The sequence below is a fragment of the Equus przewalskii genome, chromosome 17, assembly GCF_037783145.1.
Source record: "Equus przewalskii isolate Varuska chromosome 17, EquPr2, whole genome shotgun sequence".
NCBI classification, from domain to species: Eukaryota; Metazoa; Chordata; class Mammalia; order Perissodactyla; family Equidae; genus Equus; species Equus przewalskii.
The window spans coordinates 57,494,779-57,522,053 of record NC_091847.1 but is presented as its reverse complement, the minus strand read 5'-3'; the positions used below and the strand labels follow the sequence as shown (position 1 = coordinate 57,522,053).

Here is a 27,275-nt window from a genome sequence, read left to right as displayed (position 1 = left end):
CCCTCCATAAGAGCAGTATGTATTTTTGATGTGCTCAATGTGAAGAGGGTATTTTCCTGAGTTGAGATTTATGTTTTTCTCTCCCCACCTCAAATAAGAGTCTGACTTTAAAAAGACATATGTAGAGTGTTGTGAATATGCTTCCTAAATTCATTTTCTTTTACAGCAAAGCTTCTTGATAGAATTTTATTCCCACTCTACCTGGCATTATTTATCAATATTAAATTTTGAACATAGCCAGTATACAGAGTTTGATTTAATTAAAAAAAAAAAATAGAGGGAGTATTCAAAACTGTCATTGCATACCAGAAACTACCAGAAAGATATTTCTCATAAAATTGGTACTCATGTAACTTAAGAACCATTTGTTTTCTAACAGAGTTGCTGATAGAATAAATTGGGAAATGGATATAAAGAGTTGTGGTCATGGGGAAGGGTATTATAAAAAGCATATTATTATTCTTCATATAGTGATTATGAAAATATCTCAGATTAAAAATTAGTACATGATTTTTTTAACACATTTTGAGGTTAATTTGCCTATAGATAATATATTTCCCATATATAAGTATAAGAAGAATATTTCTTCTGGAGATGAGTCAAATAATTATATTCAGTGGAGTAAATTAAGATTTTTGGAAAAGTCGTTGGGAAATTCTTAACAGATACATAATGAAAAGTGAGAGAAAAATTTTTTCCCGTGTTTGGAGTATTTCTATGTATATTATAAACTTTGCACATCATATGTACAATATTATCACTGCAAAAACCAGATTTGCTACTTTTTAAAATTACTATCAATGGGAGGTTAGTACATGTACAAGCATTTTCTCTGTTCTAAATGTCTTCATTCTGTTTAAGGCACATGAAGTTTTGTGCTTAGAGATGCTCACTTTACTCCTGGAAAGACCAACAGATGATAGTGTTGAAGTAGCCATTGGTTTTCTCAAGGAATGTGGCCTCAAATTAACACAAGTGTCACCAAGAGGAATTAATGGTAAGTACATATCCTTGGTTTGATATTGAGCTTTGAGTGTTATAACATTTATTGCTTATTTTATTGTCTTTTCTTTCTGTTTAACTTTAGCTATATTTGAACGCCTTCGAAACATCCTCCATGAGTCTGAAATTGACAAAAGAGTTCAGTATATGATTGAAGTGATGTTTGCAGTAAGGAAGGATGGATTCAAGGACCACCCTGTTATCCTAGAAGGACTTGACTTAGTGGAAGAAGATGATCAGTTCACCCATATGCTCCCTCTGGAGGATGACTATAATCCAGAAGATGTTCTTAGTAAGTCAGGAGGTGGGGGTTGGGAAGTGGGACACAAACAAATGTAAATATAGAAAATAAACACTTATTTAACTTTTATTTTTTTAAGATGTTTTCAAGATGGATCCTAATTTTATGGAGAATGAAGAGAAGTACAAAGCCATTAAGAAGGGTATGTAGGATTTTATAAAATAATTTATTTTTGATAAGTGGAAGCAATTTATATAGTTATATAATACTGATAGAAAGATATAGATCACTGACCCCCACCTAATGAAATCTCTGGTCTTATGAAGCCGTTCTCTTCATTTTTTGCCCATGCATTATTTTTCTGTTTAGTGCTTGTCTGTGGTATTACTTCATTCTAAATTATTTACCTCATTGTCTCCCTCTTCTGTCTCTCTGTTTAAATTATGCAACCCTTAAGTGTCGTCCCTCTTACGATATATTCATATATTACTAGTGGCCTTTGTTTTACTTCACTACTACTTAAGAATTACTGCCTAAATTGCCACCCAATTTAATATTGAATTAAGTGCTATACTTTATTGTTAAGTGCTATACTTTATTTTTTGAGAGCAGGTTGATACTCTTCTGGTAAAATCTGTCACAGTGCTAGATACAGCATCAGTACTTAATAAATGGATAAATTATTATTATCATTTGTACGTCATTAAATATTGTAAGCACTAAATTTGGACATTGGTTTCTATTTTGTCTTTGCCATTTGTAGCTAAGTGACCTGAAACAAGTTACTCATTTGATCTGAGAGTAAATGTTACCTGTTTGTGTAGGATAAAGAAAACACAGTGCTTTGTATTGCCACAGAGCAAGTATTTAGATGCTGACACTATTTTTTTTTCACGTTTGTATCATTATTTTTCTTCCAAAGCCAATATTCAAGGCTACTTATGTGATTCTATTATAATTGTATTATACAACTATATAATAATTTTATGGGTTTATTTCCTTTGAGTTATGATTTTACCTGAGAAGTACTTTAGCTCTGCAAGCTCCTTAGGAAGAGAGAGCAGAGACGTAGAACTCTGCCATTGCCTGCATGCTGTGCTGTAGTCAGGCTTAGAAGTGGGATGTTGAAGTAGAAAGTAAAGGTGTAAGCAGTTTTCCATTTCTATACATTACCCTAAAAACCTGGTACAATAAGTAGGTTCTCTCCTTAGATGTTCATTTCCTAGGGGCATTTCACTGCAATAGACAGATTCCTTTTTCTCTTTATAATTTAGTTTCCAAACATGGAGAACTCCTTGGACCCATTGTCTTTTTTTATGAACTTCTTTTTCTACAGTCTCCCTAAAAGATGCTAAATGATTTTGTGGAATTCTTCTTACACCTGATATGATTTTTTTTAAAACTTGGGAATTCCCCATTCATTTCTTTAAGGTCTCGGCTGTTGGCCAATGGCAGAAAAGTAACACTCTCCCTTTTTACAGCACTTCTTAAACTCTTTGGCCTCAAGATCCCTTTGTACTCCTGAAAATTAGTGAAGACTCTGAAGAGTTTTTTGTTTATGTGGGTTATGTCTATTGATATTTACTTTATTAGAAATTAAAACTGAGAATATAAAAAATAGTCAGTTATTTCAAAATAGCAATAATAGACCTAGTACATGTTAACATAAGTTACATATTTTTATAATACTAACTACAAAACACAGAAATTTAAGAAGAATGGCGTGGTTTATATATTTTGTACAGTTTAATGTCTGGCTTAATAGGAAACGGTTGGATTTTCATATTGTTTCTGATTTTAATCTGTTGCAGTAGATTGTTTTGATTAAAGTAGGTGAAGAAAATTTAGCCTCACACAGATATGTAGTTGGAAAAGGGAGGAATATTTTAATAGCCTTTTCATATAATTGTGTATATTTTGCTCCTTAATACTATGTTAATATTTAATAGCTAGTAGTTTCTTAAAGATTAAGTGTAATGTGAAACCTGAAACAACATCCATGAATTTTCATACTCTGTTACATTAAAATTCATTGGCCTATCTCTGTGAATGGATCCTTTACCTCTGCATGACTTTGTAACATTTTATTGGTCATTTGGAAAATGCTGATTCACTGAGGTATGCACGTCTTCCAAGTGGTAACATGTTAACATTATCAAACTTAAATTAACGTGTTAATGCAATGTCAAGAAATAATGTTTATTAAATAACCACCTATCTTCTCAGAAAAGTCTAAGTATTGGGAAGCTATCAAGCTCACAGGAGTGGAATCAAGTTTTCCAAAATTCTAATTTTCTCTTAAAAACTCTTAATTTTATCATGGTGGCAAATACTGTTATTTTCCTTGAGATGACAATCTCACTTTGTTTATATTTGAGAAAATGTCTGCCAAATACCTAACAACTATAGTTTATCAACCATTCTTTCAAGTAAAAATGAAAAAAATAGCTAATTCATCATGTACCTTGAACAGTTGCACAAATGCTTTTCCTTGAGATAACCATCACCATTGTACATCTGTCTTTAACAGAAGTGCTATATATGAACTTCATATTTTGTTACTCAGATTATTATAAATGCCTATACTCAAGGGCTGAGATTTAATACAATTAATAATTTTCTACTTCTTCAAGGGTATTCTTAAGTGAAACTGGCTTATTTTCCTACTACAAGAGTGTGGCAGTAAAGAACACAATGACTGCTAGGTGCCTTGATTTGGCTCAGGTTGCAGCAATTCTAACCCCCATTGCTCTTGGACCATCAGTGCAGATGTCAGCACGGTGAAAAGACGGATAATGTTTTGGTATTATGATGAAAATAGTTTTGACCTCACGGACCACCTGAAAGGTCCACTGATCCCCTCAGGGACTCATAGACCATGTTTTGAAACCACTGGTTCATTCAGTTGATGGAATCCAATTGTCATTGCCTAAGTGATTTCAGTAAGTAGATTCTAAAGTGGAGAGATGAGAGGATGATGTAAACGACTAGACAATTCATTTGACCTTCCTTCTTTCATAAAATGTTCTTCTAGAGTTGGCATAAAAAAATGGCCGCAGCAGGAAGTGGGCACAGCTTTAGTAATTAGCACCTTAGAGTGGCCCAGGTGTACCGGGCTTCAGGTCTTACAGCATTTGGGAAAACAGCAGGAGTGCCTGTCTTCCTACTTTTGAATACTAAATAGTTTCCTCTTTTAAAGGTCTAAGTCATGCTATGTAATAATAAACTAGACACTTCAGATTATTTCTTGAAGTCACATTTGTTAGAAATATTCTTGAGGAGATTCGTATGTCAGCTAAGGGCTTAATGACAGCTCTCCATTTTTATAAAACAATTTATTCCTCATGATATTAAGTTCTCTGCTAATATTAAATATTATAAATGACTCCTGACTTATACTTCTTGGTTAGATATAGAGAAATTAGAATTTTCCTAAAAAGGAGTTGGCCCCAAAACTTTGCATTAAAAGTTCCCTGATTATAATAGAGATGCAAAAGTAAAGTGTGAGCTGTGTTTGTAAAATCTTTTGTCAGGCTAATAGAGCACAAACCATTGGGCAAAATATCAATTTCAGTTTTTGTCATTTGTTTACTATTAACGTGATGACTGGCTTTATGCAGTCTGTTTACATCACTGTGTTCATCCAGTTCTGAATGTGCGTTGTCCAGTGAGGTACTCATTTTACCAATTTTGTTAGAGGCTTCTGTTTCTCTTTTACGTATGGAAAGTCTTTGGGTTGATTATAATGTTCTATTTAATGGGTAAACATTTTAATAAAAATCTCATTTCTGTTTATTTAAAGTGAACACTAAATTATGCAAGTGTTTCTTCTCCCTGTTTAGTCTTTCAAAAAATGTTCTTAGCCTAAATTCTTATTTTCTCTGTCTAGCCTTAGCTTTTTATAATAGACTGTCTTCTTTCTGATTATGAACTAATATTTTTACTCCAATATGCTTGTTTCCATTCCTAATTTATTTTTCCATTGCTGTTGCTCTTTTGGAAAACCTTCATCTACTTTTTCTTTCTTCTTGTCATCCTTTCCTTGTTTCATAACCACTTTCTGTCTGGCAGAAGAATTACACATGTGACTGTCTCTCTTCAAATTAATTATAATGTTATCTGACCACCTAGATCATAACAGGAGATCTCTGTGATTGTCTTTGTTGGTTGATAAACTATTACACCACTATGGATTTCAGTGAACTGAAAATTATCTTCTCAGAATGAGGTGCATGTCTATCACTTGCTTATTAATATTTTCCTAAATTTACTTTGTTCTTTTAGAAATTCTTGATGAAGGAGATAGTGACTCAAACACAGACCAAGATGCTGGAAGTAGTGAAGAGGAGGAGGAAGAAGAGGAGGAAGAGGGAGAAGAAGATGAAGAAGGTAAAAGTATAGCTTATTTAAATAATACTGTCAAATACTCTGAAATTAAATTAATTCTAATGTCGTCCTCCAAAACAGTGTGAAATTAAATTAATTCTAATGTCATCCTCCAAAACAATGGTTCTCAATCTGTGGGGAGTTGGGAAGGTTATTACTGGCATCTTGTGCGTGAAGGCTAGGGATGCTGTTAAACATCCTGTAAGTCACAAGACAGCCCCCCCTACCCCCACCCAGCATTATCTAGTGTTATTAAAGTATTATCCAGCCCAAAATGTCGGTATTGCCAAGGTTGAAAAACCCTGCTGTAACAGTATTAAACAAAGAAATACATTTTTTAACATCAACATAATTTTAATTGGACATAAACTATGAAAAATGTGCATTCATGTTGAGTGCACGTGATTTATGTAACCGTGGCATGAATGTGACAGATGAGAATGCCTAGATATTTGCTCTTCATTTTGGTGGAAATAGAGCAGAGTGGCCAAAAGCTATGTGCAGAAGCAGGCGTGATGTTCTTCCTCTTCAGCTTTGGTTACGTTATTTCACAGAAAAATAAGCTCAGAACTTTACTTTGATTAAGTCTCAGTTAAAACTGGTCATTATTTACTTGTATTATATATTTGAAAATATTAACAGTATATTTTTCCCTTTTAGGGCATAATGTATTTTAGTTCTGTCTTAGAGTGTATTGTTCTTCTGTAACATTTTATAAAAATAAATTTAATTTTTTTCCAGTGTCTTCCTTGTTTAAAACATCTTCTAACTATTCATGTACTACATTTAACTTCAGAATTTCTTTGTTTCATGTGAAAATAACTGTTCAAATAAAAACTATTAAATATTTATAAGGAAAGTTTTCATGCATTAGATAAAATTTTGACAAATACACATATTTGTATTGGACCCATCCAACCTGTCATGATGATCTATTGTTCTCTGAGACTGAATTTCTGCCCATAAGTTATAGTTCTTCTAAATTATCAAGATACTTTTTATAACTCTAGAAATAATGTTTTACCAAACAACAGCATGAGTGCAACCTTTTATAGTGTCTAACTGAGCAGATGACACAGAAACAAAAATAGTTTTTCTGATTTGGTTCTGGACTTCTTTGAGCTAACAAAACTTACTAAAATGAGATAGGGCAAAAGACTTGAAATAGTTTTGAATTCTCCAAATACTAATTTACACTGTAGAAAAGAATATTAAACTCATAGATTCTAAATGTATTTATGAAAATATTACTTTGAGATACATTTTCAGTTCTTCTCATTTATTTTTGTAGTTTCGTAATTTTGTTATATTTAATTTCTTTCAGGACAAAAAGTGACTATTCATGACAAAACAGAAATTAATCTAGTCTCATTTCGTCGTACAATTTATCTTGCTATTCAGTCAAGGTAAGATACTGTGGCTCAGTTGATCCTTAGTTTGGTAGGGAATGGGCAAGGAGGTGGGATTTTTAGAATCTAATGACAGAAAACTAGATACCATTTCAAGGCTTCTCAAGCTACCTGCCTGTCTGCCCCCATCGCAAACAAATTACTGTTGGCTCTTTGCGTCAAAAGCACATTGTCTTTACTTATTTGGAAGGTCTAATTGTGATATATAATGAAATGTTTTTTTATTGTTGTTGCTTTTAGCTATGTCATTTCTTAAAGTTAAATATCACTAATAAAAACCTGAAAACAACTCTATATAACAGAGCTAGCACAGTATTTAATTCTGTAGTGGAAATTTAATATTTTTTTTCTAATTTGGTTTCTCATTCTGGTTCTAAGCAGAGAAACACTGTTATGATAACTTTTGAACACTGATTCGTTCTGCAGATGGAAATGAATATAAATGGAAATAGGAATTAGGCTCAGGGAGGTTTTGAGGACTCTTTGAAGTAATGTTAAGAAGTGCTATGATGTCATGCAAACAAAACCTATTCCCTTTGAAGGCTGTGAGTTTGGTTTTGAAGAGAAATAAATGAAATTGTTAAATGCTTGGTACATCTGTTTTGTGTGCAAATCAACCTATTGATTTAGTGGGCACAGTGTTTACATTTCATAAGTGGAGGAGGAATGTTTTCTCAGTTTTGTTTTGTTACTAGGTTTTTTATATTTCCATTTAGTATGATGTAATAGCAATCATGATTCATAAGTGGGAGTCATCTTGTTTTCAGTCTGGCTGAAAACTTTTTGGCTTAGATTCATTTTCAGAAAGAAATATGAAACAGCAAAACATTGGTTAGAAATTTTTTTGGCTTGTTCTTACCTATTTTTTTGCCTTTCGCATGAAAGAATAAACTGTTAAATATTTTTTCATAACAAACATCAAGTGGAAGATGAGGAATTTTTGTTATAGGTTACTTCTTAGAGTTTGGCCTTTCATTTGTTTGTCCTTTTTTAGCAATTCAACAGTAATTAGTTGTAAACAACAGATTCATTGTCTTAACATTACTGTTTAACATTAACTTGGAAGAGTTGCAGTTGCAGCTCTTTGAAGAATTATTTAAAAGAAACCTTGTTTTTGTTAGTTGACCTAACGTTGATAATCTCTGGATCACACAAAAGACTTGAAAAATTAAAGTCTTAAGAGATAAGTGACAGCCACTATTATATAGTGGTTCCAATCTTAATAGCAGTAACTACTGTCTTATGTGTTGGTATTTGTTAAGAGTTCTCAGCTTCTAAATGCCTGGTAAAAATAATTTGTATATGACAAAGATTACTTTACTTAAAAGCTGATACAAATTTTAGGAAAGAAGCATATACACTTTGCTAGAAAGGTATAAAGACATGGTTGGGGAATTCATGTAATGGGATTATAAAAAATAAAAACATGTTAGTTATCAAACAAATTTCACTCTAGACAAGTAAATACTATTATTGGTCATTTAAATAGCTGAAATGGTTTACTTTATTTTTTTAAAGCAGTACTAATTTTTTCACTCAGTACCAGTGATGATTTTAGTGAGATACACATAAACATTGTTGGTTGGAATTTAATTTGTTAGACTCTTTATGGAAAGCCTTTTGGTAATATGAATCAAGGGCTTAGTGTTCATTCCATTTGACCCTTTTTATTATATTTCTTAAAGATATACATATTGACAGAGAATTATATACAGAATTGTTCAGTGCAAAAAATATAAAGGCAGTCTTCTTGTCGAACACAAACAGTCCAAATGTCCAGTTTATGCCACCACTGAAAATTAGGTTAATGGAGAATTGCTATTGATGTGGGCAAGTAGTCTGATAGGTGGGAAAAAAACGTACAGGAGCCAGCCCTGATGGCCTAGTCATCAAAGTTCGGCACACTCCGCTTTAGCTGCCCAGGTTTGGTTCCCAGGCATACCACACCACTTGTCTGTCAGTTGCCATGCTGTGGCAGCAGCTCACATAGAAGAACTAGAAGGACTTACAACTAGAATATACAACTATATACTGGGGCTTTAGTGAAGAAAAAAAAGAAGAAGAGGAAGATTGGCAACACGTTAGCTCAGGGTGAATCTTTCCCAGCAAAAGAGAAAAAACTATATAGTACCGTGCCAGTAGTATTATCGTAATTGTATAAATAGGTGGGCAGATTCTAGAAATAATACGTATTAACTGGTTGTCTCGAGAGGAGGAGGATTACAGATTTTTTTAGTGTCTATTTTTTCCAGTGTTTTGTATTTTCCAAGTCTTGTGTTTATAGTATACCAAGCTAAAAATCAAGAATGGACTATAATCTTAAAATCAAGTGGCGGTTAGTGCACTTTATACAAACAGCTGACTTTTAGAGATCTTTTGAACAGAAACTAAGTTCTTGCAACTGAACTCTGGGGATTTTATTTTTTTAATTTCTTTCCCTTTAGACTTTTTGACTGATCTCACCAGTATTCTTTTCTTCTTACTGTTCTGGCTCCTTAAATGACCCTCTTTTACTTAAACAAAACATAAAACTACATAATTATCTTCGCTATTGAAAATTACAGATTTCTGTTTGTCTTGCTTTTAAATGATGTTGCAGTCTGATTTTGTGTTATTGAAGCTGTAGCATCAGAGGGAGGTGGGACTGTCATGTCCCCATCAATTTAAAGTGTCTTAGATTGGAGACATCAGCAAAACCATTTGTAAACACAGCTTGAAAACCAACTTTACAAATCTTTTTTCTTTACCTTTCCCTTAGTCACTATTAATTTGTGTTAAACCTGAAATTCATTTGGTTTAGCAACCTAAGATAAGAACTAAAATCTCAATTAAATTTATTCATTTAATATTTACATTTAATGCAACTTCAAAACAATCTTGGTGTAGGGAATCACCAAATACTTTTAAATTAAAACAAGAACCAGGAAAATAGTCTGTTATACAGCTCACCTGATATTTCACTTATTACATAAAAGGAAAGTTGTAAAATTTCTCCATCAATTACTTAACTTGTTTTTCAGAAATTGCAGGTCTTTTTCCTAAGTACTATTTCTGTTTTAAAAAAATAAAAGCTATAAAAGAAAGTCACATCTTTTGAAATACTTTTTGGTATTGCTCTATTATCAAACTTTATCGAGTACAGTTTAGTGCTAGATATTGTTTAATATTACTTGTTATAAAAGCTCTTTCATTATATATTTCTTTCTTCATGTTAGTTTTTTTAATTCCATTATACTATACCATCCTTACTCTGTTGTGCTTATGAAACCCAATAAGTAACAGAAGATGAGGAATACAGATGAGCTATAAAACTAAATTTATAAGCATTATATTTCAGTGGGTGATTATTTTATACTGCTGTTAGCAAAAGAATGAGGCTTTGAATATTGTACAAAAATGCAAATATGTTAGCATTATTCCTCACTCAAGTTCACATTGTGCTCGATAATTCTCTTAGGTGAAACATATTGAAGATATTTTTAATGCAACTTATATGAATGTTGTATAAAAACAAATTTTTTCCTTTGTAAGTGATTTTGGTTATTTACTATTTTTATACTTAGTTTTTATAAAATGTAGAAGCCCTGTGTTTGGGTATGAATCAAGATAACTCGTAAAAGTGGTGATTAAGCGCTAGACGTCATTCTGGGCTCTTGGAGCATCTTTTACTGTGTCCTGACTTGGATCAGCGGAAAGTGGAAATACTTAGGAGTGCAATAAAAATTTGTGTACTTTCTGTGTCTATGGATTTGCCTATTATGGACATTTTATATAAATGGAATCATACTTCATGTGTCTTTTGTGTCTGTCTTCTTTCACTTAGCGTAATTCAAGTTTCATCCATGTTGTAATATGTATCAGTACTTCATTCTTTGTAGAGTTAAGAGCTATGTCATTTTTATATACACAATACAATAATATGAAATTATGGTAAAAAATTATTTTAAGATTCTTGTATATAAAAGTGCTACAGTTTAACTATGCTGCATGTTTTTAACCTAACTGTTGTGATTATTTTACCTCTACAGTTTAGATTTTGAAGAATGTGCTCACAAATTGCTAAAAATGGAGTTTCCTGAAAGCCAAACAGTAAGTTAATACTTTTTTCTTCTATTAGGAAATATATATATTGGTTATAAAAACGTTTAAGACAGTTAATAGGTTTTGTGAATTGAACCCATAACTCAGTACTAAATATTCATTTTATAAATGTAAATTTTTGGAAATTTTAAAATAACTCAGAACTTAGGAGTCCTGGGGTACTTCATATATGCTGCTCATTCCAGTGAATTAAATCTGCTACTTGAATGGGATGTGGGAAAAGGAGGCAGTGTCTCTGAATCACCACACTTTATGTAAATTTCTGAGGGTTACCTGCAAATCAAATTGTAACTTAAATACAATAGGAAGTTTTTTCTTTAGTGATTTACCTGGTCTGTCTACTTTATGCACTAAAGCATTCTTTTGTGGTAGAAATTATAAAGATCACTATACAGGTTGTTACATTGCTTTAATTTGATATAGAGAATCTGTATCTTTTTTTCATTCATTAATTCATTCAGTAAAATGTATTCAGCCTATACTATATGCCAGGCACTCTGAAAGGTGTTAGGGATTCAACAATCCATATAGTAGCTATTGCCTCCCTCTTAACCCATAGGACTCATAGTCTTATTAACTCAGTGTACTTCACTATTCAAAGTATCATAGAACCGTAATGCCAAGGATAATAAAGACTGGATTGAAGAGATTACCTTTGGTTTTTTTCCTAGTTGTATTCTTGTGTATATTGCTCCCTGCCCATCTGGATTTTAGATCCCAGGAACCTGAACAAGAGTTTCAGAGTTTTGTTTTTCACCCCTTGCTTTACATGTGGTAGACCCAGCACAGATGCTATAGTGAATGTGTCAGTTCTAACAGGCCGTTTGGTTTATAGTTCTTTTAAAAGATCTTGTTAACTATCTGAGCTAAGTTACCGTTAAGTCTGCTTCCTTTGTCTTAAGGCTTTCAAGATGATCTGTTACAGGTGTTGACCTTAAACACATAGACAACCAGTTATTTCTCCAGCAAAAATGGATTTATTCAGGATCAGCAAAGAATTGCAGTTTGAGGTCTGCAATCATGACGAGCTACTTACAAGTCCAAAGCAGCAAAGAGAGGAGAAGCTCTTTTATGGGGGGAAGAGGACGTTGGGAGGGCTATGGTAAAAAAAGAGTCTATTGGAGGAATTGAGAGTTCGAATACAGTGGCTTTTCATTGGGTTAGTTGTGACAGTCTCTCATTGGCTGAGCCGTTACTGGACAAGAAGAAGAAATTTTTCTTCTTCTTGGGCTCTGCAATCAACATAGGATGTGAGAGTTCCCCCTTTTGGCCTTCCAACTCCATTTTAATGAGATTTCTGTTCATTAATTTCCACATAAAGATTGGCAGACTGTATCCCAGGCCCACCGCACATTTTTGTAAATAAAGTTTATTGAAATAGTCATGCCCATTGGTTGATGTATTGTGTATGGCTGCTACAGCAACAGAATAGTCTAGATGCAACAGAGACTGTGTGACCTCCAAACCGAAAAGATTTATTGTTTAACCTTTTACAGAAAAAGTTTGCCAACCTTTGTTCTTCAATATAGATTTATTCTTGAAATGCCATGATATGGGATTTTGAGGAAAAAATTATTCTTTTCAAATTTAAAAAATTCTTTTTTCCCGCTTAAAGTTGGTTTATTGGTATATTAGTAATAGTGTACCTTTGTGTACTCTGGGTTCACTTGATGTGTCGTCATTAGAAGGAAATAAATTAGTGAATTAACCTTTATAATTGAAACTGAAATTAATGCATGATCTTGTCACATTATTTGAGGAGTATAATTTAGTCGTTATAGATTTTATTAATATTATCCAAATGATAGTTGTTCTAGAACTAGTCTCAACATGTTTTGATAATATTTGGAAGAGTGTCCTGGTGCATCTTTTTTCATGCGTTCAAAACACTCTCATAAAATCGCTGTAATATTTAATTAAAATGTTAAAATATTTAATTATTATAAGCCGCAGGGAATAACTCTTGTAATTGCATTTAGTCTAGGGAAGAAAGTAATTTGTTTTGCAAGTAGTGCTGACTTTATTAGCAGTGCTATCAGCATATTACCACGTTATATTGTTTAAAACCTGATTAACTGTTATGTTATTATAAAATACAATGTTAGAAAAAGTTGAAATGCATTTTAATCTATCAAATTAACATAATATGGCAGAACTCAGAAAAACCTCATTTTAAGTTTTTAGTGCTATTAACAAAGTACATCTTTTCAGAACTTACACTTTTATAAATATTTTATTTAATAAGATAACTTGTGACTAATCTTAAAGAAAAATAATCTGGCGATATAATGATATCTAAAAGTAAACCTATATTGTGAAGTGAGGCCATTGAGTAGATTGTTTTGTAAGTAGGTTATCAGCTTCTAGGACAGCTTTGTCCTATAGAACTTTCTGCAGTGATGGAAATATTAATATTCTGCACTGTCAAGTACGATAGCAACTAGTCACATGTGGCTTTTGAGTACTTAAAATGTGGTTAGTGTTTCTGAAGCAGTAAAATTTTAACTTTATGTAATGTTAAGTAATTTAAGTCTAAATAGCCACGTGTGACTAGTGGCTATCATGCTGGACAGCATAGTTCTAGAGTGTCTGTTTTTTTGGTTCTGCAGGGTCCCCTTTCTCTCCCTTGCACATAGATAGATATATGCAGTGAATACTTAGTGACTTAATTATTAAAAATATTTACAATATTTGAGTTGCATCTCTTGTTAAATATGACAAAATGTCAAAATTGCTAATTGAAAATATAAAGGTAAAATTAAAGTAAAAATGAACTGAAAGAATGTATATTTTACTTTTATAGGCTTGCTTTCTATTTGCAGAAGGCAAATACATTGCAGTTACTCTATTTGGCAAAACTAATTTTAAACTTTCCAATAAGAAATCTTGAGTACAAAAATATAGTCAGTTCTGCAGCAGTGGTCAGAGAATGAATTTATGCCTTTTTTCATTCTGTCTCCATTGATTTGTCTGTGCTGCCTGAGTTTCTTCATCTGTGAAATTGTCTAATCAATACATTTTCATTAGGATTATTTCAGGAATTAATAAATAATATTTGTTAATTATAAATCATTTGTGATGATGGTATTTCCTGACCCTGGATTTATTCATTCATTTATTTGAACAGAATTTTCGCAGAGGACCTTTAAAGGCATGTAAATAGCTGATTAGGCAATATATTATTCCAGCAATTATAGAATGATTCCATCTATTTGTATAGATCCATCTATAGACAGATCTATATGCATAACATTTATTTTGAAACTAGAAAATTCAGCCACAGAGGTGTTTTTTCTTTATTTCTTTAAATATATTTTTCTTTTAACAACCAGAGGGTCATTCAGGTTAATGTTGAACCTGTGCCCATTTATTTATGCTTCTGGAAAGACTTAGCATGTTTGCCTTTTCCATGCTAACTAAATGTATTCCTTAATAATTGAGTTTAAATCTTTGGAAGATATGTATACTGAATTGTTAGATGTTGTATTGGTGATCTGTATGTGAAAGAATTCTACATAGAATGTCTTTAAAATACAATACATTCAGTCTCTCTTGATGTATATTTCATATACTAGGTTTTGTTGAAGTGGTTCATACTTACATGAATTTAGAATTTTATCATCAATCTAATTAGCATAAATGACTATGGAAATTGTCAGCCAGACTAAAGGCTTTAAAAAACTAGGCTTAACATAGATTGAATTTTTTGTTTTGTCTTAATAACTGAAGTTCACAAAGTTTTGTGTTTTTAAAACCTTATTTAAAATTCAGCCTGTCTCTATCCTATTGCTAAATTAGCATATAGCATGGATTCATTGTGTTTTGAATCATTAATGCAATTTTTTTTCCACATAGAAAGAACTCTGCAACATGATACTTGATTGCTGTGCCCAACAAAGGACATATGAGAAATTTTTTGGCTTACTAGCTGGGGTGAGTTCCAGCCTCATTTTTTTGGTTGGAATTTAATGGAATTACTAAGGGAATTCTTAACATGAATATTGTGAATTAATGTATCTGCTTGTGGTCTGATCTAATAGAATAACATATCTTTCTAAAAGCAAATTGTTCTCCCTTTCCTCAGGTTTCCCACCCTCTGCAACTTCTTCCTTTCCCACATCATTTTTCGAGTCCCTTAACATTGCCTGTCACACTTCCAGAACTTGTTGAAATTCTATGTGTTTTGTAACAGTTTCCCAAAAATAATTTTTTAAATCCAAACTCTTTCCACAGAGAAATGTATTTGTATAGTATACAAATATATGTGTCTGTGATTAGCTACCTGTGTAATTTTGTTTTAGCATTTAAATCCCAGGTGGATAGGGATGATACATATTAACTTCTTTTTTGAGTGTCCCATCATACCACACAAAAAGGTTGAGTGATAGGATATCACTAAATAAGTTATTAATTTTTGATTTAGTAAGTTTAGGAAGATCTAATTTGCTTATAGTGGTTTCGACATCCAATTTTTAATAATATTGACGTTCAGTTCGTTTTATTTTTAGCGATTTTGCATGCTGAAAAAAGAATACATGGAATCCTTTGAAAGTATATTCAAAGAACAATATGATACCATCCATCGCTTGGAAACAAACAAATTGAGAAATGTTGCTAAGATGTTTGCTCACCTCTTATACACTGATTCACTTCCGTGGAGTGTAAGTAGATGGGTCAATATTTATACTTCTTCCTAATCCCGTGTTATTCTCAAATAGATTTTAAGTATAGCATAGCCATGCTTTTCTTGTGTAGGAAATGTACTTTAAAATGAAATGTATTGCAAACTTTTATTGTAACAGCTATCTTTGAGGTTATGTTCATATAGCATAGGATCGAAAAGCTAAGTAAGTAATACATGAGTGTAAGAAATACTATCCCAGATGATATTAACAGTCCAGAAATCACAGTGCTTTTTAATAGTGACGGCTAGGAGTGTTTTCAGGGAAAATATTACAGATTTTTTATCTTCTGTGTGTACACACATGTGCGTGCACACTCATATCCACATACACCAATGGTTTGATGGCTCACGCATCTCTGAGTTACTGCCCATTTCCTGAGGGAGTTAAGTTAGGTCATGAGAGAAATGATTGTCCTAGCAGGATGTTCTTTTTAGCAGACAGTGAATTTGGGTAAGCAATAGAGAGGAATTTCTATAGTCATAGTTAGAACAAGGAAAGCTATTCTTGATGAGGAAATATACACTGGATTGGAATTTGAAATTGATTCGTTAACCTGGCATTTATTGTACAACTGCTGTTCATTCAACAGCCATTTATTTAGCCACCAACTATGTGCCCAGTCACTGAGAGAGATAGTGGGCATCCAAAGTGGATTATATATGGTCCCTGCTTTCAAGGAGCTTACTGTATAAGAGAAGAGGTAAGATATACCCATAGCAGTAATACAAAATAAAAAGTGGTAGGTTATAAGAAAAGCACAGTTGTTAAAGGAACTTTTAACAAAAGTAAGAAATTACATCCAGGAAGAAAGAAAGAAGAGGACATGTTGTAAAATAGCACAACCTAATGATAGAGTGAAGCAACAGCATTGAACTTATAAACAGTGGATAGATTTTTGTAATATTTTAAGTATTAAGTATGTCCATCTTGCGTTAAGAGGTATTTTGTAAGTTAACCTAAGAGCCTAATCATAATTTTTTGCTTCATTTTTCATCTCTTTGGGAATATAAAATCAAAGTTTAAACAGTTAAGGCAAATGGGCTCTTGGAACACATAACTCATAAAAACTGGAGGTTACTTTTATTTGCCCTAAAACATCTCTCCATGAACTTCAGTTTTGAAGCCTAATCTTAGTATTCAGAACAAGCCATCACCCCTTCTGTCTTTCCCCTTATCGTGTACTGAATGTGCTATGCCAACTATAGTGTAATGTTGTAAGTGGCATTTTGCCCCAAACCCTCACAGACCCATATTTTGATGAGTGAAGATTAGGAGCTAGTAATCTTTGCTACAGCATTATATGCTCAAGACAGAATATATCCCTGCTATAAAAAGCACATTACTCAAGAAAGAAAGTGAACTCTATTTCTGTAGCATCTTAACATTTTGAAAATTAGCATAGAGAAGTAGTCTTAAACTTTGCCAAGAAATAATGCATATCAGCACAAGGGAAGATGTTCAGCAACAATTCTGATTGAAGATGAGAATAAATCCTAATTTTATGAGACAGAGGTATAAACATTGGTCCCTTTGTATTATCTTTCGAACAAAGTAAAATTCTTTTTTTTATTTTAATTTTCAGGTTCTCGAATGTATAAAGCTGAGTGAAGAAACTACTACATCATCCAGTAGAATTTTTGTTAAAATATTTTTCCAAGAGCTGTGTGAATACATGGGTCTTCCTAAACTTAATGCAAGATTAAAGGATGAGTAAGTTTATCATGAAGCACTTTTTAGTCTTACTGTCCTCAGGGGTTTTCTTCCACTTTAATGACATAAGTCCACCCCTGGTTGTAAAACCAAGAAGTAAACCTCTAGGACTTTCTTCATCATTAGTTACTACTCTGCATCTCATGTTCTGTGGCACAGGACAGCATGCAATTTTTAATGATGGTTTTTAGTTCAAGTAGAGGAAATAGAGAATTAATGCCTCTTTTGATTTAGTTAGAACACACAGAATTACTTTTGCATGTTTACTGGAGTTCTCCAGTGATGAATATTTGTAATTTTATTTTCATTTTTACCCTAATTTTGAGCCTTGGAATGATAATTAATATTTTTATTATCAATGGACAATTCAAATATATACAGCTGAATATCCATCATGTAATTGTTCAAATTATCACGCTGAACTAGGGTTTCATTCCAGGACTATTAGGTAATCCCTGTCCCCGCTTGCTTGCTTCTCGTTTATTCAGTGTCCTTTCCCACTGACTTTGGCTTCTACTCCATTCACACTACTGAAATCATCCTTTCAAGTTTGTTAGTGACTGCCTTCCAAATCAAGTAGTCTTTCTCAGTCCTCATGCCCCTTGACTTCTCTGCCTCACTTACACAGTTGACCACTGTCTCACTGTGGCTCCTCACTTTCTTCTCATTCTGCCTTACTTCTCTCAGTCTCTATCTTCTCCTCAGCCTGCCTCTCCAGTGTTCACCAAAAGACTATCCTGGGTTCTACTACACTCTCTGGGCAATTCCATCCACTTCCCTTGGCTTCATATAATTATTTATTGGTCCCTGTCTACTTTACCAGGCTCATCTACTCCCTCTCCAGCAAGCTGCACTCTAGCCACACCAACATTGCCCAGCTTGTTAAGCACATCTGTCCCGTTCATGCTGCCTTACCTCTCTTTCCAGAGCTAGGAATCCCCTCTCTGGTTCTGTCCAGCAAAAACTCTTAATCATTCTTCATATCTGTCACCTTTTTCTATGAAACAGTTTTTCCTGATTCTGCTGATTAGTCATTCAATGTGGCACTCGAAAGCACTTGTCCAAAACCATATTGTATTGTTAATGTCTTTTGTTTGTTCCCCTTGCCCTAGAAATAGTAGTTATATGCAGTCTTCATCCATGATTGCTCTCTTTTGTTGATTATTTCCCCCACACCAGTGCCTCCACAGTGCTGTGTATGCATGCATGTAAAATATACAGCAGGTTTTTCCATTTTCTGTATATGCATTCACACATAATATATACATATGTATATAGATACATTATGTTTGTATATGTTGTATTTGTATATCTGTTCTGCGTGTGTGTGTGTGTGTGGTGTGTGTATAAAACAGTTTAAAAACCTCCTCTGTTGAATGATTATGGAAATCAAGTTCAGTAAATTATGACTCAACCCTACTCATTTCATTTAGATAGCATGTAGCCTAGCCTAATAAATGATATAAATCACTTCCTTGGTTGTATTTCACTTATTAATTTAATACATATAGAAAATCTGAAAAATGACTGTATAAGAATTTTGCCTTTTTATCTTTAAACAATCTGCTTTCTTTGGCTCATTTTTTTTTTTCTTTTTTAGAACTCTACAGCCATTCTTTGAAGGCTTGTTACCCCGAGATAATCCAAGAAACACTCGGTTTGCCATCAACTTCTTTACTTCTATAGGTCTCGGAGGTTTAACGTAAGGATTATTTTCAGAATTTTATTTTCAACTTACAGAATTATCTTACAATTGCCTTCAAAGCAGAATCTAACAGATAATATTTTTAATTAGGGATGAATTACGTGAGCATCTCAAAAATACACCAAAGGTCATCGTGGCACAGAAACCAGATGTTGAGCCGAATAAATCCTCCCCCTCCTCCTCCTCCTCCGAGTCCTCCTCTTCTGAGTCTGACTCCTCGGCCTCTGGGTCCGACAGCAGTGACAGCAGTTCAGAGTCGTCCAGTGAGGAGAGCGATTCTTCCTCCACCAGCAGTCAGAGCCCTGCCGCAGGTATTGAGACGCGTTTCTAATGGATCGTGCTCTCTCCTAACAAGTATATTGCCGGTGATGTTTACAATGAGAGAAGAAAATCATTTTACTGGTTATTTATTTTAGAGTTCAGTTGTTTAAAAGCCACAATTAATAATACAAATGATCATCTATCACTGCTGTAGTCGTAGTGAATTGCGACATTTATATTGCTAAGATTACCTTTGGAATCCTCCTTATAGAAATGAAGATATTTCATTGGCAAATATTTATTTGAGTGGTGATTGAAATACCATTCATAAGGGCTATAAACTAGTTTGCAGGAGCTCTCCTGAAGTTCATATTTTAAAGAAATTTTACTTTTTCACTTGTGGTAATGAAGCTTTATGTTGGTATTGAGATATACCACACATTCCACATTCTGCATACCTCGTAAGTGTACAGCTATATAAATTTTCATGAAGGGAACACAACCAGGTAGCTAACCCCCAGAACAAGAGCTACCAGTTACCCCAGAAGTCTTCCTTCTTCTCTCTTGCAGTTATTACCATTCCTCCCATCCACTGCCTCATGGCAGCCACTGTTCCAATTTGTAATTCCATAAATTCGTTTTGCCTGTATTTAACTTCGTAATTATACATTATGAACTCCTTTATGTCTGTCTTATCTTTCAGAATTATTTTTGTGAGATTCATCTGTATAATTGCATTTAGTTATAGTTCATTAATCTTACTACTGTATCATTTTCCACTATATGAGTATACTACAGTATACTTAGCATACTTATTACCCGATGGCAATTTAGATTTATAAATAGTGTTCCCATGAGTACTCTTGTATGTATCTTTTGGTGTCTGTACATTTCTGTTGGGTATGTACCTAGTGGTGGAATCATTGGGTTGTTGGTTGTGTGTATATTTATCTTTAGTAGATACAGCTATCAGTTTTCCAAGAGGTGATTCAAGTTTACACTCCCATCAACCATATAAGAGAGTTCCAGTAGCTCCTATCTTTGGTAACACTTTATAATTGACTGTCTTTTTCTTTTTAGCCATTCTGGTGGGTGTGTAATGGTATTGCACTATGGTTTTAATTTGCATTTTCTTGATCACTAATGAAGTTGAGCACCATTTTATATGTTATTGAGCATTTGGATATTTTATTTTTGTTAAGTGGCTGTTTAAGGCTTTTGCCCTTTTTCGTTTTCATTAAGTTGTCTTTTCTGTTGATTTGTAGGAGTTCTTTATGTATTCTGGATGTGTATCTCTTGCTGCATATATATATATTGCAAATAACTAGTCCCATTCTTGTCTCTCCAACCCTGTGTGGCCAGAACTCTGCTGGTCTCTGTCCCTCAGCAGCAGCAGCCCTGAGTCAGCCGATGCTCGCAGGGAGAAACAGGCTGTAGAATGTCAGCTTACCTCTCCATGGTTCTGCCTTCTCTTGAATCTTGGCCCTTCTAGTCCTCATTTTTTTTTTTTTTTGCCAGCTTTCTGATGCTGTTCTTTTTTCACTTTTGAAATAATTTTCGACTTATAAAAAAGTTGCAAACATAGTACAGAGAATTCCCATAGAGCCCTCACCCAGCTTCCCCTGATGTTGGCATCTTACATAAGCATAGTTCAGTTATCAAAATGAGGAAATTAACACTGGAACAATGCTGTTAACCTAACAACAGATCTTCACCAGTTTTTTCACTAATGTCCTTTTTCTTATTCCAGAATCCTACTTACACTTAATTGTAGTTTTCCTTTGTCTTCTACAACCTGTGATAGTTCCTCTCAGACTTACCTTTTTTTTTTAACAGCTTTGACACTTTTGAAGTCCTCTGGTCACTTATTTTATAGAATGTCCCTCAACATGGAGATCTGTCTGATGTTTTCCCATAATTAGAATGGAGTTAGGCATTTTTGACCAGAATACCATAGAAAAGATGTGTTCTTGGTGCATTTCATCAAGGAGTTGATAATATTGATACATCTTATTGTTGACATTAACTTTGATCGCTTGGTGAAGGCTATGGCTGCTGGATTTCTTCGTGGAAACTATTTTTCTCTGTAAATTACTATTTTATAGGGAGATGATTTGATGGTACGCAAATCTCCTCTTTCTCCTCTTTCACTGTCCAGTCTTAGCTTTCATCTTTGGGTCTTGTCTGCAGCACTTAGTACCATGGTGTTTGCCAAGTGTTGATTTTTCTATTTGTTTCTTTTCTTCTACTTTTAGTAATTGAATTTCTTCTTTAAGAAAGAGTGGTCCCTCTCCCCCATTATTTATTAATTCAGCTATATATTTATATCAGTGTGGACTGTGGATATGTATCTTATTCTGTCTGTTCAAGTCATACTATCATTTATTTTGTTCAAATCGTTTCAGCTTTGGCAATGAGTATTTCCTTCAGGTTGACTTCTCTGTTCTTTTGACCTACCCACATCCATTTTTTGAGCACTTCCTTTGGAGCATCTCAAGATTCCAGATCTTTAGTGCCTTTAAACAGAAAATTTTATATTTTTATCCAGCATTTCTAGTTGTTTTCAGCAGGACCACTGGTCTTTCACTGGTCTTCTCCATCCTACTTGAAGTGGAAGTGCTATAGTAAAGGATTTTTTTTCAAATGTGTCATTTTCTGAAAAGGTCTGTGTTGTTTTCCCCAGGGTCAACTCTGCTGTCTTCCATCATAGTATCTTAGTCTGAATTACAGATAGTCTAATTGTCTAAAATGCATGTCATTTCTTGGTTTTTAGTGCATATTTCAAAGAGGCAGCACTTTTCCTGCAGCCTGAGTAAATTGGAAGGCTAGTCATTATACTCTTGTTCCCTGGCTTATTTCACTTCAATGTGTTACATAACTATGGCATCCAAAATTGTAGGACCCTCAGTGTTTTATCTTATTAGAGTCAGATTCCATTTGCTCACAGGAAGTGTTATTCTTGAATTGAAACATACTAACATTGTTCATTTAACATTCACCTCTTTTAATTCTAAAGAATTTTTTATTTCATGATATCCGTTTTGAGAACAGATGATAACACAGCATGAATTGCTGCAATAAGGAAGCTTGCTGATTCAAAATTAATTTGCCTCATCATACAATTTCAGTAGAGAGCTTTCAATTTTATTAATAAAACATAATGTAAAAGCACTACGAACTACCCCAAAATTAGAAAATGTTAAAGCAAACACCAAAGAGAGAGGAAACTGCATATTATTCTATGGCTCGGGTTTTAGAGTCAACACAGTGCTGAGGGTGGTGCAGAGTCAGGTCAGAGAGACGTTGATTTAGCACAGAGCCAGGTGGTTTCTGCTTGGAGAGCTGCAGCTCAGCTGAGCTGCTTGAAAGGAACCAGAGAAACAAGTCCTAAGTGGCAAACCAACTGACTGTGCCAAGGGTAGGCATTTGGCAGGAGAAACACAGGTTGGTACAGTGAGATTCGGGTGGAGATGGGACGAGGGTAGGCAGTTTTCCACTATGTTTTCTTCTTTCCGTATACATATGAATTCAACAGAAATTTTGGTCATCTCAGCACCTTTGATTTATGTATTCAAGCTAAATAACACAGATAAAGTGATTTAATTTGTATTATAGCTTAAAATGGTAAGTTATTTCACTGCAGTTATTTAATAATTATATTCATGATTATATCAGTAAAATTAAATGTTCAAGGCCTTTTTAGAAGAGTTTTCTCAGAAATCAAGCCGTCATGACTCTCAGAGCCTATGATTGTCTATCTTAACATAGCTCCTCTTACTGGTGAGGCTAGTGCTTTTCTGGTAGCACTGGAGAGCACAGCAGTTGCTTTTGTAGGAAGAGGTTTTGATTTGAAACTGCATATTCATGCTGTTATGCAGACCCAGTCATCCCACTCCCCCCACCTTTAGGAAGTGGTGTTGCCGACACGTGTCGTCATCATATTTTGATTATGTACCAGATCTGACATAAAGTTCATATAACATAGTACATGCACATGGGCTGGAATTTCTGTTTTTGGATAAAATTTGTAACTGGAAACGTACCATTTTAGTCACTTCATTAAAAATTTAACGACGTTTGCTATAGTGTAAAGTTACTGTTTATTGTTTTGAGTCTAAGGATCAAAATAGTACTTTGGTAACTAATGTTGATAGATTGTGATTCTTTAAAATTACACATTTTGTAAAATGTTCTGTCTTCAGACTTTCCATTCAGTCAATTTAACTTTGCATCCAGTTTATCTGAATTAGTAAACTTACAATGTTATCGATAAATGTTATTGTTAAATTATGAAATTAAAATTAAAAGCTCACTATATTTCATTTTACACGTGCAGCTAAAGATACAAGAAAGAAGGGACAAGGGAACACCAGACGTAAAGAAGTAGATAAATTGATCAGGAAACAACAAACAAATGATAGGAAACAAGAAGAAAGGAAACCAGAGCAAAGGCACCAGGAAACAAGGACCGAAAGAGAAAGAAGGTCAGAAAAACACAGAGATAAAAATTCAAGAGATCCAAATTGGAGGGACCCCATAACAAAATACACTTCAGACAGAGGGGTTCCTTCTGAACGAAATAGTTACAGTAGAGTCGTGAATGACAGAGACCAAGAAATGCACGTAGATTTGGAAAATAAGTATGGTGATCCCAGAAAGAAGAGAGGAGAGAGAAGAAATTCTTTTTCTGAAAATGAGCACAGACACCGAACTAAGGACAATGAAAATTTTAGAAGAAAAGATAGATCAAAGTCAAGAGAAAAGAATAAAAAACATTCTGGCTCGAGAAGCGATGAAGATAGGTATCAGAATGGTGCCGAGAGGCGATGGGAAAAATCTAGCAGATACTCTGAACAATCTAGAGAATCAAAGAAAAGTCAGGACCGGCGAAGAGAAAAGTCTCCAACAAAGCAAAAAAAATAATTCTACAAAATTACAGAAACTGAACATGCCTTATATTCAGTTGAAACAAATTATTTTTTACATTGACGAACTTTATAGAGAATTCTTGTATAAAGTACTGGTTTGTATTTGTACATTTAAAAAATGTTTTCATTTTAACATGTTTTGTAATTGATACATCTCAAGGCCCTCTACATAAAATTATTTGAAAAGTTTCACCAGAGAGGGATGTAATTCTTGCTTATATTTTGTTAATAAAATGATCAAATGCTCATTGAATCAGTGATTTTCTTCATTGACAATTTTTTTTGATAATGTCAATTGTTTATAAAACTATTACAATGAGTTATTAATGGCTTTTTATTTGTAACTAAAGACCAAAATGGATGGACCATTTCAGTTTAACAATTCTGCTTTGTTAGTGAGATGCTATGAATCTTTTTTAGAGGTCACCCTCTTTTTAAAGTAGAGAAATTGGTTCAAGTTTCGTATTATGTCTTGAACAAAAAGGCATGTGTACTTTTTTTCACAAGTGTTTTGGTGAAGCTAGGTGTGTGTTAGTCTTTAAGCAGATACTCAGCTATATTATTTACAATTAGGACTTCTCTCATTGATAACACTTCTCTCTGGACTGCAGTCTAGTTAACGTTGAATTCAAGTTCTTTGTGATTAGTGCTTTTTCTCAGCTTTGAAGTTGTATCACTGTTGGTGAGTTAATGTGTATCTAATTTTTAAATTGGATTAGTAGGTCGTTGAAAAACATACAGTCATGAGAAATATGAGCAGCATAACTGAAATAATTCTAATTTTTCATAAGAATTTTAAGGGTGTCCATCATTGTAATTCTCACCAATTAATATATGACCATATTATTTATTACTTTTGAAATAAAATATTGCTCTGAAATTTTAGATTTACTGACAGGCGTTTAACGTTACTAAATAGACTACTTGTGCTTGTTCACGTTCAAGTACATAAAATCCACCTTAGCTCCCATCTGGGTTCAAAATGATGGGACCACCATCTTAATGTTGGGCTTTCAGGCATACTCTGATTCAGATTGTCTTCTATTCTTGTGGTTTAAAAACTTGAGTATGAGTAACAATAAAATCCATGTAAATAAATATTATCCTCTCTTCCTCCTATCCCTCTGTTCCCCCCCCACACACACACACAAAAACGTGTTAATTGAATATGTCGGCTTAGAAAAGTTCTTTGAGCGTTTTCTCCTACTGTGGTGGTTAGAAGGTGGTGAGTTGTCGTTAGAAGGAACTATCATGGGCATTGTGCATTTCACAGGACTGTGAAGCTCAGCAAATTGGATGTAAGGAGCCCATAGGCTACGAGCCCTAAAGGAAGTAAATGAGAATTTGTTTTTCTAACTGAACACTGATCTTCAGGAGTGGTAAAAACGAAAAAACAGTGGACTCAAAATTTTAGTTTATTTTCTTCATTCTAATGTTAGTTCATAATTTCTCTCCTAAATGTAAAAATGGGCAACCATTCTTTTTATTTAGTACTTAAGACCTTAAAAAGTTATGAAAGTAGCTTACTTTTTTAAATGTAACTAATATGTATTGAGCTTCACTGTGCCCGGGCCTGTTCTAGGAACTAGGGATAAAACAATGAACAAAACAAAGTCTCACTTAGTGGGCTTATGTTGTGGTTGGAGAGAGAGTGCTGACAGACAATAAGCAAATGAATGGTTAATGTATCCGGGGTGATAAGTGCTGTGAAGAAGTTAAACAGTGAAAGGAGAAAGTGCCTGATATGGGGAGGGGGTAATTTTACATAGGAAGGTAGAGAAGCTCTGTGATGAGGTGATGATTGCCAAGCTGGTTGAAGAAAGGAGGACTTGAGCCATGTGGATTGCTGTGGGAAGAACTGAGGCAGAAGGAACTGCTGAGGCATAGACGTTTATTTATAGTCAATATAGCCTGGAAATTTGTTAACATTTCCTATTATACTTACTTGGATTTTTTTTTTTTTCTCCTCACTATTTCACTTTTAACAAAAGCAGTTACCGGAAAACTAGACCAACTTCAAGCAGAAGCATTTGATGAGTGTCAGTGAGTTGTATCATGACCCAGTGAATAGGAACCTGGGTGAGGACCTGGACCGTCTGCCTTCACGATGCGTTCCTACAGCATCAAATAGGATGCATGCACATGCACTGTCTGCCACTCAGGCCTGTTTTTCACTTTCATTGTTTTAATATGTGGACAAGAAACATGTTGCCTCTGCTTGCTATTTCTAATTTGTTTACTTTCTAGGATTAGCGTTTCTTAAGGATCAGCTGAGTTCCAGATATTTTGCATGCATTACTCATTGTTTCCCCGTTTCTCCATTTCCTTGCCTCCAAGGTTTCTCCATCCCTACTACGTCCCTGACCACCTGCTCCTGTGGTCATGCTCTTTGTCTTGACTTCAAAATCCATACCACTGAAAATTCTGCTTAAAGCATCACACTTTGACCACTGCCCGTCCTGCTCACCTGCTTTAGTACTGCTCTTCTAGGAATCTTTTCACTTCATCAAAACTTTGGATCTGTTGACTTTGTTATAATTAGTTATCTCCCTCACCCCATTTCTTCACTTCCCTCATTCTGTGGTCTCATTTGAATGGATGAATGAAAGAATAAACTAATTTTCATGAAACAATCCTGTGAAAATTGGTCTTGTCTCCCCGTATTACAGAAGAGGTGACTGAAGTCCGGAGAAGTTAATTAGGCTCAGGCCACAAAGCTGGTAAGTAACAGGACCAGGTTGTCACCCAGATCAGCTTCATTCCAAAGCACAGCTGCAGGATGGACAGAAGCTCGAGATAAGTATTTGAGTACCAGCTCGGCTACCTAACAGCTGTGTGAACTTGGGC

General features: G+C 34.0%; 1 protein-coding gene across 6 annotated transcripts in view; it reads left to right on the top strand.

Annotated features, from left to right (window-relative positions):
• CWC22 (CWC22 spliceosome associated protein homolog) overlaps window positions 1-24,681 on the top strand; it is a 57,189-nt gene extending 32,508 nt beyond the window's left edge. For all 6 annotated transcript variants that reach the window (XM_008526563.2, XM_008526561.2, XM_070581628.1 and 3 more), the window contains 12 exons: window positions 862-997; window positions 1,088-1,294; window positions 1,383-1,445; window positions 5,528-5,632; window positions 6,954-7,035; window positions 11,067-11,127; window positions 14,995-15,072; window positions 15,648-15,800; window positions 17,407-17,534; window positions 19,135-19,236; window positions 19,330-19,550; window positions 23,837-24,681. In XM_008526563.2, the coding sequence (XP_008524785.1) occupies window positions 862-997; window positions 1,088-1,294; window positions 1,383-1,445; window positions 5,528-5,632; window positions 6,954-7,035; window positions 11,067-11,127; window positions 14,995-15,072; window positions 15,648-15,800; window positions 17,407-17,534; window positions 19,135-19,236; window positions 19,330-19,550; window positions 23,837-24,423 (1,923 nt within the window). In that variant the 3' untranslated portion in view covers window positions 24,424-24,681. The remainder of the gene's footprint in view (window positions 1-861; window positions 998-1,087; window positions 1,295-1,382; window positions 1,446-5,527; window positions 5,633-6,953; window positions 7,036-11,066; window positions 11,128-14,994; window positions 15,073-15,647; window positions 15,801-17,406; window positions 17,535-19,134; window positions 19,237-19,329; window positions 19,551-23,836) is intronic.
• The last annotated feature ends 2,594 nt before the right edge of the window (window positions 24,682-27,275 follow it).